The 14,253-nt window shown below is 43.1% G+C and overlaps 1 protein-coding gene and 1 non-coding gene across 6 annotated transcripts; both read left to right on the top strand.

Moving 5' to 3' along the window:
• Positions 1 to 2,598: 2,598 nt before the first annotated feature.
• Positions 2,599 to 13,957, top strand: znf362a (zinc finger protein 362a). 5 transcript variants are annotated; one of them, XM_076760764.1, is made up of 9 exons: positions 2,599 to 2,799; positions 6,407 to 6,470; positions 8,868 to 9,075; positions 9,300 to 9,425; positions 11,182 to 11,509; positions 12,317 to 12,541; positions 13,186 to 13,264; positions 13,354 to 13,512; positions 13,600 to 13,957. In XM_076760764.1, exons 2-9 carry the CDS (start codon positions 6,408 to 6,410, stop codon positions 13,717 to 13,719), a joined length of 1,308 nt encoding a protein of 435 aa, XP_076616879.1. In that variant the 5' UTR covers positions 2,599 to 2,799; position 6,407; the 3' UTR covers positions 13,720 to 13,957. The 5 variants fall into 5 exon arrangements, with proteins under 5 accessions (XP_076616879.1, XP_076616862.1, XP_076616845.1 ...); XM_076760747.1 differs by having other exon boundaries at positions 2,648 to 2,799; positions 8,835 to 9,075; XM_076760730.1 differs by lacking the exon at positions 2,599 to 2,799 and adding an exon at positions 3,011 to 3,427 and having other exon boundaries at positions 8,835 to 9,075.
• Positions 9,652 to 9,722, top strand: trnag-gcc (transfer RNA glycine (anticodon GCC)). Its single transcript has one exon. It is a non-coding gene; the product is annotated as a tRNA-Gly (tRNA).
• Positions 13,958 to 14,253: the final 296 nt, after the last annotated feature.

The raw sequence follows: 14,253 nt of genomic DNA, 5'->3' as shown, positions 1-14,253 counted from the left end.
TGTATTTCGCTGAATTTACAGGAAACCTAAGAATTGCACCTGACTCTTCCTGCCTTTGTCTTATTTCCTTTTTGAACTTTCCCAAAAGAGTTAAGTGTAAAATAAAGTGTTGTGGAGGATCTGAAGATTCACTGGCCCATCTCAAGAGGTTTTTCTGCAACAGTGCTTGCAATTATTATTTTTTTTTTAAATGTCGTTCTCTCAAGATCATTATTTCATTATCTCAAAAAGCTTGTTTCTAGTGATAACAGGTTAACTTATCTCGTTATGTTGAGAAACAAAAGGCAGATTACTCAAGATAAAGAGGTAATTAATCACAAGAAAACAACCTTTCCCTGCTTCAGCCGACAGCTGCTCAAATAAAGCCTATTATAAAGGGAGAGGTAAAGACATTATTAAGGCCATCTGGTTTGCCGTCAGACTTGCGATCCCACCCCACCACACACACTGACACCCACAGCACCTACACATAGCCTACAGACACCTGTTGACTGTGACCCTGGACTTCTATTGACAAAGTTGTGGCATAGCTGATTTAGAGGCGTGTCATGTACTCAAATGAAAAGGCATCGCACCCCCACCCGCTGAGGACATGAAAGATTTATTTCCAAACAGCTAAAGATTAATGATGGCAGCGAAATATTTCAGAAAGTTCACTTCTGATGTGTTGATCAATAATGGGTACTCCTTGATCTGACTTTATCAGCCCAAATCAGTTGTCAAGATGCCGTCGATGCATGCTGGCACGACCTTCCTGATCCCTGACAAAATACTAAATAATATATATGATCTATAGCAGGAGGAAACAAGCTTTTGTTTTGTTCATCTCAGTATCTCAAGATAACAAAGCTTGTTTTCTCGAGATAATTAAATAATGGCATTAAAATGATAATAATTGCAAGCATGCCTGTTCTTGGCTTCCACAGATTCTGAATGCCACTAATTCTTTTCTTCTATGAGGAACTATAGCAGCCGTTATTGAACATGCGCCAGCTCCTTTGTTGTCCTTTGCTGTGGTTATGTAACTGTGTTCATGCTTTTACTGTCATATACAGGACTCTCCTGAAAAGGGGATATTGATTTCTATGAACTCACCCTATAAAGTAAAGCAGTAACTCACTAATTAACCAATTAACAGTGTAAACAGTTTGATGGGGAGATCATTTGAGACCAGCATAAATCAGTTTTTTGTAAACATGAGGCTCATGGACACGTCTATATGTTCTGCTGACACAATGATGCCTTTTTTTTGTTGGAAAAAGCGAGATTTTTCCTGGTTTTTGAAAGCCTCAACTCATCTGATCATGTTTAAGTTTATTAGAATCATGACATGTAATTAACACCATCTAGCAGCATAAATGTAAACATCTTATATTTAGTGTTAATAATAGTAATATCCACACTCAGTCCTGCTCAGTTTCTTCTCTACCTCTCTCATTATTGGCAGTTGCCACTTTTGAATGTGTTTTAAAGCCTCAGTCTGACTCGTGGCAAAGATATGAGATGGAGTACTGTGGAGTTTTGCATTTGCTATGGATATACAAGCATACATTTGAATGTGTGCTTGTTGCTTTGTATATGATGATGGAGGCAGGAGAGCAGCCATGTGTGCAGGGTTGAGCCGTGGCTAACTGTAGCCTGTTCAGAGGCTTAAAACTCTGATTTAAGTGCAAACAACCGCCTTATTCATGACAGCAATAGCGATACTGTCACTTAAAATGACAGGGTGGATAAAAAGCTGTTGCTGTTTACACCCAGTTTACGCCGAGCATAACCGATGCATGAAGGTTTTAATGTTTGTTGAAACTGCTGGAGATGTTGATACAGCTTCATCATTATTTTGGAGGCGAGTGTTTGTGGTGGTGTTAAATTGTACTATGTTTGTAAAGATTAGGCAGCAAACAAGTTATTTGAAAAGGATGCATGAGCTCTGCAGAGTGATGCAGTGCATGAACTCCCTGCAGGTCTGAGCATGAAAGCCACACAATGAGCTGTTTCTGGCATTTTGTCCGTCCTTATTGGTTCAAATGGGTGCACAAAATATCATATTCAATGAAATTCAACAAGGCCAAAAACTATGCCCTTTAAAAGTGAACCAGCTATTTGAAGACAAAATCACCTCAAAGTGCCTGCTGAGATAATACTTTGGTTTTTCTTTAATCTGAGCACCACATGTGGTTTGTTATGTCTCATTTTCACATGTAAAGTGAGGGCAGATCATTTCTGTCTCCTCATACTCTCAGCCATGAGGCAGCTGAAGCTCTCTGTCCGTGGCAGCAGTGCCATCTTCCTGCTGAGCTAAGCACAGAGCATATTAGCAGCCTGCCATGCTGCTGCTGAGAGGATTACACTGTATACTGTACCTGACCGTCATGACCTGGGACACACACTCACACACACAGAAAAAGATGACACCTGCATGCAGCAAATTATTCCCACTGTCTAATACTGGAGCTCAGCTGCAGCCTTATTTGCGTTTATGTGACACTGTGAGTGCTGTTGAGAAAGTCTGCACACATGCAATAACATATGAATACCACTTCCCAGTAAAAGCATGTTAAATGTGAACTTTGGCCGCGCGCTTTCATCTGACGCTGCAGCGCACATGCGGCGGTTCAGCGAGAAACCACAAAATGGGTTAAAATTCAGTTTCGGCTCCGCGTTTAGACGCTGAACAATCGCTCGCCTGCAGCACCCAGAAGTGAACAGCAGGCGACCCGGAAGGTTTGAAGTCCGCCTGAGAGCGAGCAGAAAGAAGAGTGAAACCCTTTATAAAATATTTCTTCTCTGCTGGTTCAGGTATGTTGGCCGCTCGATGCAAAATCCCTGCCTGCTTTTTTTTTTTTCTTCTTCTTCCTCTCTTCCCTCAGCTCTCCCGTGTCGCCTCCTCGCCGTTTCTGTTTAAGTCATGCAAAAGTTGTGATACTAAAAGGAGCATTTGCAGCGATAAAGAGCCATTTCTTTTCTTCTGCCGTGCCAATAAAAGCTTTCATTACGCGCCTGCATGATCGTCGACGTTTGGGTCTACGGCTCAGCGGCTGCAGAGCTTTCAGCGAAGGCATCATGATTGTTGTAGGAAGTGTCAGGCGTTTTTTTCCCCCTTCCTCGAGCCGGGCTATTCAAACCTGCAAATCAAAGTAAACAATCGTTCGTTCGCTTAATGCAAATATGCCACATCCCGCCGCATCGCCCGAGCGTTTCATGACATCTGGAGAATCACCTCCTTATTTTATTCGGATCTGCAGAATATGGCGTCCAGTGCTTATAAAAATAAGACCGGGCTGCCATTTTTGTTTTCCTTTTGTCTGAAATTTTTTAATAAACTGTCTGAGAATGTGGGAGAGGCGGCGGACAGAGCGAGGCGCTGCGGAGGATCGTCTCTCTCTGGAGGAGATGCTCTCGTTAGAAAGCTGCTGCTCGGCTTCAGGTTGTACACACCTTAAAGCTTCTGTTTCTTTGGGCTTTTGAACGGAGGGATAATTCAGCACAGCAGGTACAAAAATAGGGGGTAAAGTTGACCCCAACTTTTGTGTCAGACATGGGTTTGTGCTTCTTTCTACAGGTGTTCTGACAGCGATGATCTGCCGTCTGTTTTAATGCTCTGATGCTGCTTTTGAAGCTGAAATGTTGACATGTAAAAATAGTCTCCGGGCTGCTAAAGATGTGCTACCTGCACATCATCGCGGTGACACTTGACCCCGACTGCTGGTCATCTGGAGGATTATTATAGCACCGAGGAGAGCGTAGATACAGATTCCTCTGCCTGGGTAACAGAACAGCATCAAGTTCTTCTTATATCACTTCAGAGACTCTTTCAAATATCGTTTACAAGTTCATAAGTTGTAACAAATGGATTTTGCAAGTTAATAATTTACCAATGATTTATAGATCAGAACTTTTGGGGTTTTTGTGAAAACTCTCTGAATGCCATTAGTTACACTTTTGGTAATCTATTGATCAGTGCTTATGAATTTTACACTTCATAAAAGGCCATAAAGGCTCCAGTTATAAAAGTCTTTAATAAAGGGTTTTTAATCCCTCAAGTCTGCTGTTTTATGCTTATAAATCAGTGGATTTTTCCGCAACCTGACAACCCATAGGTTGTTGTAAATGGCTTAAGTGATCTATAAAGCTTTAGTCAATGATTTATTAATCATTAATAAGGCTATTAGTTGCAACATGGAGCCCTTTATAAATGTCCATTTATTAGAAACTACCATTACTGCTGCAGCGCACTTGATGAATTACTTCCTAGTGATTAAAACTTTTGTTAGAAATGGCCAAAACTTTGTTCAATGCATTGATTCAATGAAAGAGCAGAATAGAATAGAATAATAATAATAATAATAATAATCATCATCATACAAAAGTGCCAAACATGATTTTCTTGCAGCTTCTTAAATATAAAAATTTGATGCTTTTCTTTGTCAGATATTATCATGAACTGAAAGTTGTTGGATTCTAGACGTGTTCAGATAAAGACAGTTACAGTGGTAATTTTTCACTAGTTTCTGATATTTAATTAACAGTATAAATAATCTGCTAATCAAGAAAATAACTTGCAGATTAATCAACAATGAAAAGCATTCTTTGAGGCGGCGTGTGGGATTCTTTTAAAAGATATTGAGCTCATCTCTAGTGTATCTGCAAATACTTAAATCCTTGTCACTTGCAGGCATAAATATTTAAACCCTATAGAAACTCAGCTTCACTTTTGAACAAAAAAAAAAAAAAAGAAAAGGCTGGCTAAAGTGGCACATGTAAGTCCAAAAGCAATACAGGCTCGACCTGTCTCTACAGGCTGCCAAAATTAAGCTGACATGTATGCAGTATGAATGCACAGCAGTGCACAGGAACTCGCTGCCATCGAATACTTTCTCCATGCAGCATGTCATTTCAAAAACTGACACAAAGATGTCCAGCAGCAGTCAAACTCCTGAGCCTGTTCCCTGGAGGCGCAAACCCTCCAGGAAGTGAAACTGATCCTCGCTGGCATCATTAGAGAAATATTTTGTGTGGTTTACTGTACGTTCGTACCCCTGGACGTCTCGTTTTTGTTTCTCTTGGCTCGCACATGGGGGCTGTGTTATGCCTCTGCTAAGCCAAACAGACTTAGGAATGGTGAAGTGTGCCAAAGCACGCAATGCAAAATGTTTTAAAAAGGAACTTCATACGACTTTGAGAGGAGAGGCTATGGAAAGAAAGACCTTCAGATCATAACTTCAACAGCATGCAGCTCTGTCTGCCATAAAAGACTGTGACCGTTTCCGTCCATCTGACCAAACAGCGTGAAGAGCAGCTTGATCAATCATTGTGCTCTATTTCAGCCTATGAAAATCAAATATTCTCCTTTAAAAGAGGATATGTCATGCTCTTATTTTGCCACAAAAAAGGAAGAAATTACTAAAGCTGTGTCACTTACAAATAAGAATGCAGCATCCCCATTTAACTCATGCCATGTTCTTTGGATTTGCCTCTCAGCCTTTGACGCCGGCTACATCATTCTGAGGTGAGACTGTGCAGCGTTTTCTCCTGTTTCCCGTCAGACCCTCAACCAGTTGGGGCCCCTCGTGTCGAGGGGGACAGATTAGGATCTGAGCCACATCACTTTTAGCGTTTCTGTTTGCTCTGATAACCGTTTGGGAGAGTTCCCTAACTAGCTGTTGTAATCATGAGAGGGCCTATCTCTCAGGCAGCATGCACATCATGAAGTCTTGTGGTTGGAAGTCTGAAGAAAAAGCTGCCAGACTCTGCATCACTCAAAATATTTCTTGCTGAGTTCACTCACCGCAGCAACTCAGAAACTTGCTCTGTGCTCTCTCTGATGAAGTGGAGAAAGTAGAAAGGCACATTTCCCTCTTGCACTTTTGGGAAGGGAGGATAGCTAATACAGAATGCCTTTGAAAATGCGCTATCACAAGACTGGGACAAGTCATCTCAAATTATCACATCGAAGAGTCAGCTGCTGCTTCACTGGAGAGCCACTGACACGACTGCTCTGGACACTAACAATTGATCTTCACATAAATTTATTGGAGGCAGTTTTAAGGAATATTTCACTGCAGCGTTTCCCAACCTGGGATAAACAAATCAACTTGAGGCACTGCAACATGACTAACAGGAGAGGAAGTTAGAAAAAATGTCTTTTCTGCTGTACAAAGTTATCCTTCCTCTTTCAAATATTCCTCTGATTTTGCCTCTTTGTGTGTAAATGACCGCTCTGAACGTTAGAGATCAAGGCAAGAAAAAACAAAACACTCACCTATTCAACCCAAAAAGCTTGGGAACCGCATGTCTTGCGAGTATATAAATGTGTACTCCATACACGTACTGACCAGTATTTCACTGATGGACAGATGGAGAAGCTGTCTTCGCCTTGCTCATGACTCTTGTGTATTTATTTCAGGATGGCTGAACCTCGCTTTAACAATCCCTATTTCTGGCCTCCACCTCCCACTATGCCTGGCCAGGTGAGTGATTCTGGTATTCACACTTAATTATGCACACTTAAACCTGAGGCAGTAAGGTCATTGTGCTATAAATACTCTGTGTAAAGGCTTTTCTTAAAAAAATGATTCTGAATGATGCACTGTTTGAAGGGTCAGTTTGACATTTTGGGAAATAAAAAATATACAATATATATGTACAAATATACAATATAAAATGAAAAATTCACTTGATACCGCTCGATTGTCTGTGAGGAGAGTATGAATCTGCAACTAACAACAAAATGTCAAGCAGAAGCTCCAAAGCTGAACACGTTATATGTGGTTTGTTTATGTTGTAAAAAAAACTGAAGTGTGGAAGATCATATCATCCATAAAACTCAATCTGATACCTATAATAAGACTGGTAGACAAGCAGTCAGGTGCAATTCTCAGGTTTCCTGTAAATTCAGCACAATACATCAAAACCGAGGCATGAGCACAGACACTGAAACTGAAAGCATGGCCTTATATCACCTGGTTAGCTGCCACTACTGAGAGTCTTCCTCCAGGGTACCATGCCTTTTCAACCATTTATGGGAGCTTTCTACCATTAGCTTCAAGCTCTCTGTTGACTTGGCGCTCCCCCCTTCATGACCTCATAGGCTGGCAGTGGTCCAGTCTACATTCTTAAGCATGATGGTGACGAAAACTGGTATGTTCATAAAACAAAAGACCTCAGGCCTGTATTACTGAACACTTGATAATTGCTGAAAGGTGACAATCATACACGTCAAACACGGCCTTTCATATGACATCCCTGTAGTTTTTCACAGGACACACAGATATCTCTATTTCTGTCAGCTATGCAGCCTTAGCACTCTCCTCTGGGACTGGCATACAGTGTAAACCTTCTATGGCTGAGTGCACTTGAAAAATGAAGTGTTGACCTACAACCTCTTCTCGTCTATGCCCTGTGAAAATATACCACAGTGATCCTAGGTGGACTTTTTTCCTTCTGACAGAGCCAGGCTAGCTGTTCCCCCCCTTTGCAGTCTTTGTGCTAAGCTAAGCTAAGTAGTTCCAGCTACATAGTTACCTACAGACATGACAGTGGTATCAGTCTTCTCGTCTAAATCTCAGCAGAACAGAAATAAGTGTATTTGCCTTAAATACAGTGGTTCCCAATCTAGGGTTCAGGACCCCCCCAGGGGTCCCAAGATGGATCTGAGTGGTCCCCAGATGCCTATAGGGATACATTAAAACAATGTCACTTTTTTTCTCTTACTTTTCTCTAATTTTAGCTTTCTGTGCCTCTGTAATGGCTAAACAGCTGTGGCATTATGTCTTCAGGTTGTCCGTCCATCTGTACTTATGCCCGTCCCTTTCTTGGGACGGGCATAAGGAACACCTGGAGGGAATTTCTTCAAATTTGGCCCAGATGTCCACTTGGATTCAAGGATGAACTGACAAGCTTTTGGTGGTCACAAGTCCACACAAAAATTTACTGACCATGGCCAAATGTCCCACAAATGTCTCATAAGATAAAATGATGAAGTGCTGACATTTTATATCCAAAAGGTCAAAAGTCAACTTCACTGTGACGTCATGAAGTTCTGCAAAAACACTTTTCTGGCCATTAATCAACACCATGAGTCAGCAACAGAAGGGGAGACTGTGACCACAATTCACATTTGTTCAGATACTGAATCAGTGGCACTAATCCTTGAAACTGTGCTGATCGTTTAGGTCGTCTGTGCTGCTGCGGTGAAGATGCGTGTGAAGCATCCACGTGTTTGCAGCGGCATCCATATTTGAAGTGTTGTGGTTCACTAGCTCATTGATTTTGTTGGTATTGAGCTTCAGGTGACTGTCGTCTCACCATGTGATGAAGCTCTCTAAGTGAACACAACATGTTTCTTGTTTTTTTTATGAGCGTTTCTTATATTTCTGACTGGAAATTAGTCACTGGAATCATACATGTCAATATTGTGAAAATTTGCATTTTACCGAGAAAATAAATTTAATACCTTTTATTAAATTCATTCAAAGTCTTCACTACATATATCACATAGTGTGGACAGAAACGCATGTGCTAATTCTAGTTTTTGGATGTGGAATAACAGATACAATCTATTTTGGCCTAAATAAAATCCTTAGAGAAATCAGAGAAAGACAGAGCGACCAGCTTGTCCCCACACTGCTTCATTTTAATGGGTCACAAGCCAAAACATTCGGGAACTCGTTTAATACAGCCGTTAGCTGTTGGTTCACAGAGCTGTTTGCAGAAAGGAATTTATTGGTACAATTGCACAAATCAGCCATTAGAGGGAACCATCGCCTCATAAAGTGACGTTGACTGAACTGATGGCTGTTCTCCTGTCACAAATGTTGCTTCCTGGCTGTCAGCTGGATAACCTAGTCTTGATCAATAAAATCAAGGAGCAGCTCATGGCAGAGAAGATCAGGCCGCATCATCTGCCTGCTGCCTCAGCCCCTTCCCAACAGCCCTTACTGGCTCCCCACAGCCAGGCAGATGGCGTCCAGCACGGGATGTCCAAGGCCCAGCAGATGCCGGTTCTTCACAGCCACAGCCCGTCTCAGCCTGACATCGCCCTGCACGCCCGCCCGGCCTCCAGCTCAGTCACAGGTACTCTGAGTCCTCACCTGCCTGCCCAGTCCTCTCTTTTTGCTGATGTCCACACAAAGTTGGTTCAGCTCTGTGTCAGTGCCATTTTGTTCCATTGGCTCTAATGCTTTGGACTTTTGAACAACTTGTTTTGTCACCTTGATGACTCTCAACAGTTTTGTTGCTTATAAACATGATTTTGATCTGGATGATGAAAGATGTATGTATTTTGTATATTTCGCCAGGTCGTATTCTGGGGGATGTGAATTTGAATCTGGACGATAAGGCAGCTATAAAAGCCAGAGGATTATGGGAAGACTGGCATCTGCGTCAGCTTATAGACCATCCCTCCAGGACGAACCATGTCTCAGGTAATAACCACAGTTTGGACCGTCAGCTCTCAGCGTGGTGCTCCTTGTTGTTGTCGAGGTCTCAGTGTGTGTGTGTGTTTCGTTCATCAGTAGTTCTGAAAATAACGTTGGGAAATTTGGACTTCTCTGTGCTGTACAGCCTGCCTTCACCTTCAGCGTAAGCAGTGTAGTGTGGCCGTCCCGCTGTAGAGAGCTGTCCGATGAATCTGGCCAAGTAGCTTGTATAGCATTGGTGGTTCAGTGGTAGAATTCTCGCCTGCCACGCGGGAGGCCCGGGTTCGATTCCCGGCCAATGCAGAGACTTCTTTAACTTTGTCATGTCTCAGCAAAACTTGTGCAGACATGGAATTACCACCCCAATGAATACAGTGACAATGTATGTATTCCCAAAACACACATCACATCTCCTTTGCCTTAAATAATGCACATAGCTATAATAACTAAGTCCAATCATCCAATCAACATGTGCAGGGGACACTGTGACTAGACTGCGGTGCTTTTGAACAATCGTCCATCCTGACATCTTTACTTAATTTCCGCGGTGTGGGATCAATAAAGTCTTATCTTATCTTATATTATACCTTTTGAGGTTGTGGGAGAATTTTCTCTCCCAGCCGCTGTCTCTTGGTCTGGTCTCTCATCAAAGACACCCCTGTGGAAGCGATTGTGCTGCTGTTTGAACTTACCTGTAGCTCTGTTCAACAGGAGGCCAGCTGCCTCAATCATTTTCAGTACCTGCTCCAGACATCAACCATCCGCCTGTGGTTTCTCCGTGACCAAGGCTCTCATCCATACAGACTTCTGTTCCTTCCAGCCCCAGAAAGGTTTCTGCTGTGTTCTGCTGGAACTTTCCTGGTGCACCTGTTATCCTAAAGGGAGTCAGTAGAAGGCATGTGTCCCAAAGGAGTGATGGAAGTGCTTCATTTGCAGCTATGACATGACATGAATACTGTCGACCCTGAAAGCGGTGGCACGATTTCCTCTATTGCAGGGAGCACATACTTTTCCCGTTTCACTGCACAATTTAGTCTTCGGTCTGCACAGCACGAACCTCTTATGTTAGGCTTTAGGACCAGGACCGTAGTGGTACACCACGCAGAGGGCTGTGTAACCCTCTCAATGAAGCCCTTCTCGTCCAAGTGGTGGCAGTGGTATGTGTCTCTCAGCATGCACTGTGTATGCCTGAGCATCTTCCTTGCAAATGTTTTTAGCAGGCCACTGGGCAGGCACTGAACACAGTGCTGACATGATCCACAGTCCTCACTAGACCCATTTTAACTGCCTCTGATCACATGTACGGGGAATGCATATTCATGCCTCCATAGACACTGTCAGCTCTGACCCAGCCTATACATCTGAGCTTAACCTGTGGCCGACAAAAGGTGTGTCTGCAGGATTATGAGCCTTTAGGGAGTGTCAGGAATGTGTTTTCACCGGTGACAGTCACATCGACACCTGTATCTGTCTTTCAGAGTGCATGTCCTATGTCAAGAGTGACAATCCATTTATCAAAGCAGTATTTACAGCGGGCCGAGCGTTGTGAGACTGTGTTCAGTTTACCTGAGGAGTCAGAGCTGGGAATGATGTCACACCTGAGCGTTGTTGTTAGTTGTTGATATTATTGTAATTGTTAGTATTTATATGTAAGATTTATTTCAGCTGTATTTTAGGGGTAATTTTGAGTGCTATAAAAATATCATTCCTCACTAATGGCTTACAGCAGACATGTCATTGTCTTTGCTTTTGCACCCGTCAGGTGTGGCGCTGGCATCCAGAACGGGCAACCTCAACACTTCAGAGATCATCACCCCCACCACACCCACATCAAGCAGCCACAGCCGGCTTGGCGGAGCCCCAACGCCTCATCTCATCTCAGGGCTAGCCTGCAGCCACGGGATGGAGCCTGGGAAAAACAACGGGGGCCTCGTAGGACTCCTCGGTCCTCCTCCAAAGGAGGAACGAGGGCGTAAGAAGATCAAAGCGGAGAATGGGTCTTCTCTTTTGGTGGTGCCCTACCCGATCCTCGCCTCAGGCAACGACCAGTCCTGTGTCACCATCACTGCCAAAGAGGGAAAAACCTACCGGTAAAAAAGGACATTTTGTCATGCAGCCGCTCTCACTCGATAGTTTCACGTTTCTTCCTCAATAGTTATGGTGTTAACCAGTGTTATTTATAGACAGACACATTGACCAAAGTACCCCGAGGTGCCAAGGTGCCTCAGACTCACAGTTGTTTAAAGATAATAAGGAGTCCAGTCGATACAGCAGGTTTCAGGCTCCCTCTGTCCTCTGAAATAAAAATAATATATAAAATGAATGTATTTATCTCTAGGGTAAGTAGTATCTTTGCATGTTATATAAAAGTAATGGAGTAAATAATGACGAGTTAAAGACAGTGGAAATACATAGTATAGTTAGGAACAGCACTTGACTTAATGTATACACTACTGACAGACACAATGCAAAATAATCCAAAATGAATATACATGGAGTATATAGACTTTATAAACACTGCTTATAGGCCTGCAGCCTTAAATTACCCACCTCTGACTCTGACCTCTGAATTAGTTTCATGTTAAAGTTCTTTTTCATGAATTGATGCTGTTATTTTGTCTACCCTACTGAATTGTGGCATTTCACTGATGTTCCAGTGTTTCAACATTAAAAATTGAAAATGTACAGATATGCAAAGACAAAGCAAACACAAACCTTTAAAAACTCAATCTTAGGACGGTCAAAGTCAAAGGAGTTTTACTACCCACTGTCAGTCTTGCTCAATAGCGCCACTGGGAGGACAAATCTGCTACTGCAATATACAGACAGTGTCCTGTGCATCCACTTGTCCCTCTGTGCGTCTTCATTTGTGACTTCTGGCTGTCTTCTTGTTCCAGGTGTAAAGTTTGTCCGCTGACCTTCTTCTCCAAGTCAGACATGCAGATTCACTCCAAGACGCACACAGAGGCAAAGGCTCACAAGTGCCCTCACTGCACTAAGTCCTTTGCGAATGCATCGTACCTGGCTCAGCACCTGCGCATACACCTGGGCGTCAAACCTTACCGCTGCTCCTACTGTGAGAAAAGCTTTCGCCAGCTCTCCCATCTGCAGCAGCACACCAGGTCTGATCTCTGCACTCGTCACAGCCCGTTTATGACACTCGTTTTTCTAATTTTACTGTCATCCACCAAAGCTGAGGTGAGCATAAGTATATTCTGTTGAGCAGCATCCAGCCTGCTTGAGTACCATTCTTCACATTGTTAGTTGATTAATTTAATTGAATTCATTTAATTGACATCACTGTAAATTGTCGGCTCCGGAACAGGGACGCCTCGACTCCTCTCTCTCCTTGTGTCTCTTCCTTTCTTCCTCCTCCGCTCGCATCTCAGGTGGGATGGACTAAGATGCGAGAAGAGGAGGCAAGGGAAGGAATCAAGGATGTACAAACCAAGAGTGAGAAGAGGGGCATGTTACCTCAGTAGCTCCTCTCATCTGTTCCAGCGCTTTTTGTTTACTCTCTGCTGGCCAGCTCTTGTCGCTTTGCACACATGCCACTGAACACAAAGACAAGACAAATTTCACCTGTGACAAAAGTGTAAACGTGTTACACTGGAAACCAACCGTGTGAGTGTGAACGGGGTAAAGCTCTTTCTCCACTGAGAAAGAAAAGCACTGCGTAAATGCAGTCCTTTTAGCCCTTTAGCATCTTTTTTTGACCACTTTGAAGTAAAATTTGCTGACGTCTGCATCATGTTCCCTCTTTCAGAATCCACACAGGCGATCGGCCGTATAAATGCGCCCATCCAGGCTGTGAAAAAGCTTTTACTCAGCTGTCCAATCTGCAGGTAAACGTTTAACTGCTTTCCTCCATCACCTGTTGCAATGCTGCGTGAAGGTGACTGAGTGTGTGTCTGATTTGCTTTCCCTGCTGAAGTCTCACCAGAGGCAGCACAACAAAGACAAGCCCTTCAAGTGTTCCAACTGTTACCGTGCCTACTCGGACTCTGCCTCGCTGCAGATCCACCTGTCTGCACACGCCATCAAGAACGCCAAGGCGTACTGCTGCAGCATGTGCGGCAGGGCGTACACCTCGGTGAGCTCGAGATCCGAGAGAAATATTAAGATCTGACCTCACTGCAGCGGAGATGTGCTCAAGTGTTGTTCTCTTCTCTTTCTCCAGGAGACGTACCTTATGAAACACATGTCTAAACACACAATGGTGGAACATGTGGTGTCCCATCACTCCCCTCAGCACAGGACAGAGTCTCCCACCATCCCTATACGCATCTCCCTCATCTGAGCTAACCCATCCTGTGATATCTGCTCTTCTGACGGACTTTGAACCCACTGACGGGTTCCTAAAAATGTGCCAGATTGTACAAGTATCTTGTGAAGAGGTGCTCTCTCAGTGAGCGTATCCTCCTTTCCTTTCTTGCTGACCAGATAGTATTATCGGGGACATCCAAAGATGACTTCTCAGCACTTTCGGGCCTTGAAATGACAGGTCTAAAAATTTCCTTTTCTATGTGACTTCACAGAAAAAAAAAAAAAAAAATTGCTCCGGGCAGCTACATGGAAAATCTTTTTAACTTTTTGTGTTGCAACAGATTTCATTGTCTTTTTTTATATGGTCCTCTACTTTCTTTAGTCAAGTGTTTGCAAAAAAAAAAAAAAGATCAAACATTTGCATCAGAAATCGTCTTCCGTTAGCTCGGTTGCCAGGTGCCATAAAGGTGAATGCTTATATAAAGTGTATTCATGTATATTGTGCCACTTTTTCTGTCCGTGTTTGCGATGTCTCATCAATCACGTGGCCGTAACACACACATAAATG

Source organism: Chaetodon auriga, chromosome 2 (assembly GCF_051107435.1).
Source record: "Chaetodon auriga isolate fChaAug3 chromosome 2, fChaAug3.hap1, whole genome shotgun sequence".
In the NCBI taxonomy this organism is placed as follows: domain Eukaryota; kingdom Metazoa; phylum Chordata; class Actinopteri; order Chaetodontiformes; family Chaetodontidae; genus Chaetodon; species Chaetodon auriga.
Note: the sequence above shows the minus strand (reverse complement) of the source record. Positions and strands in the feature narration are given on the sequence as shown.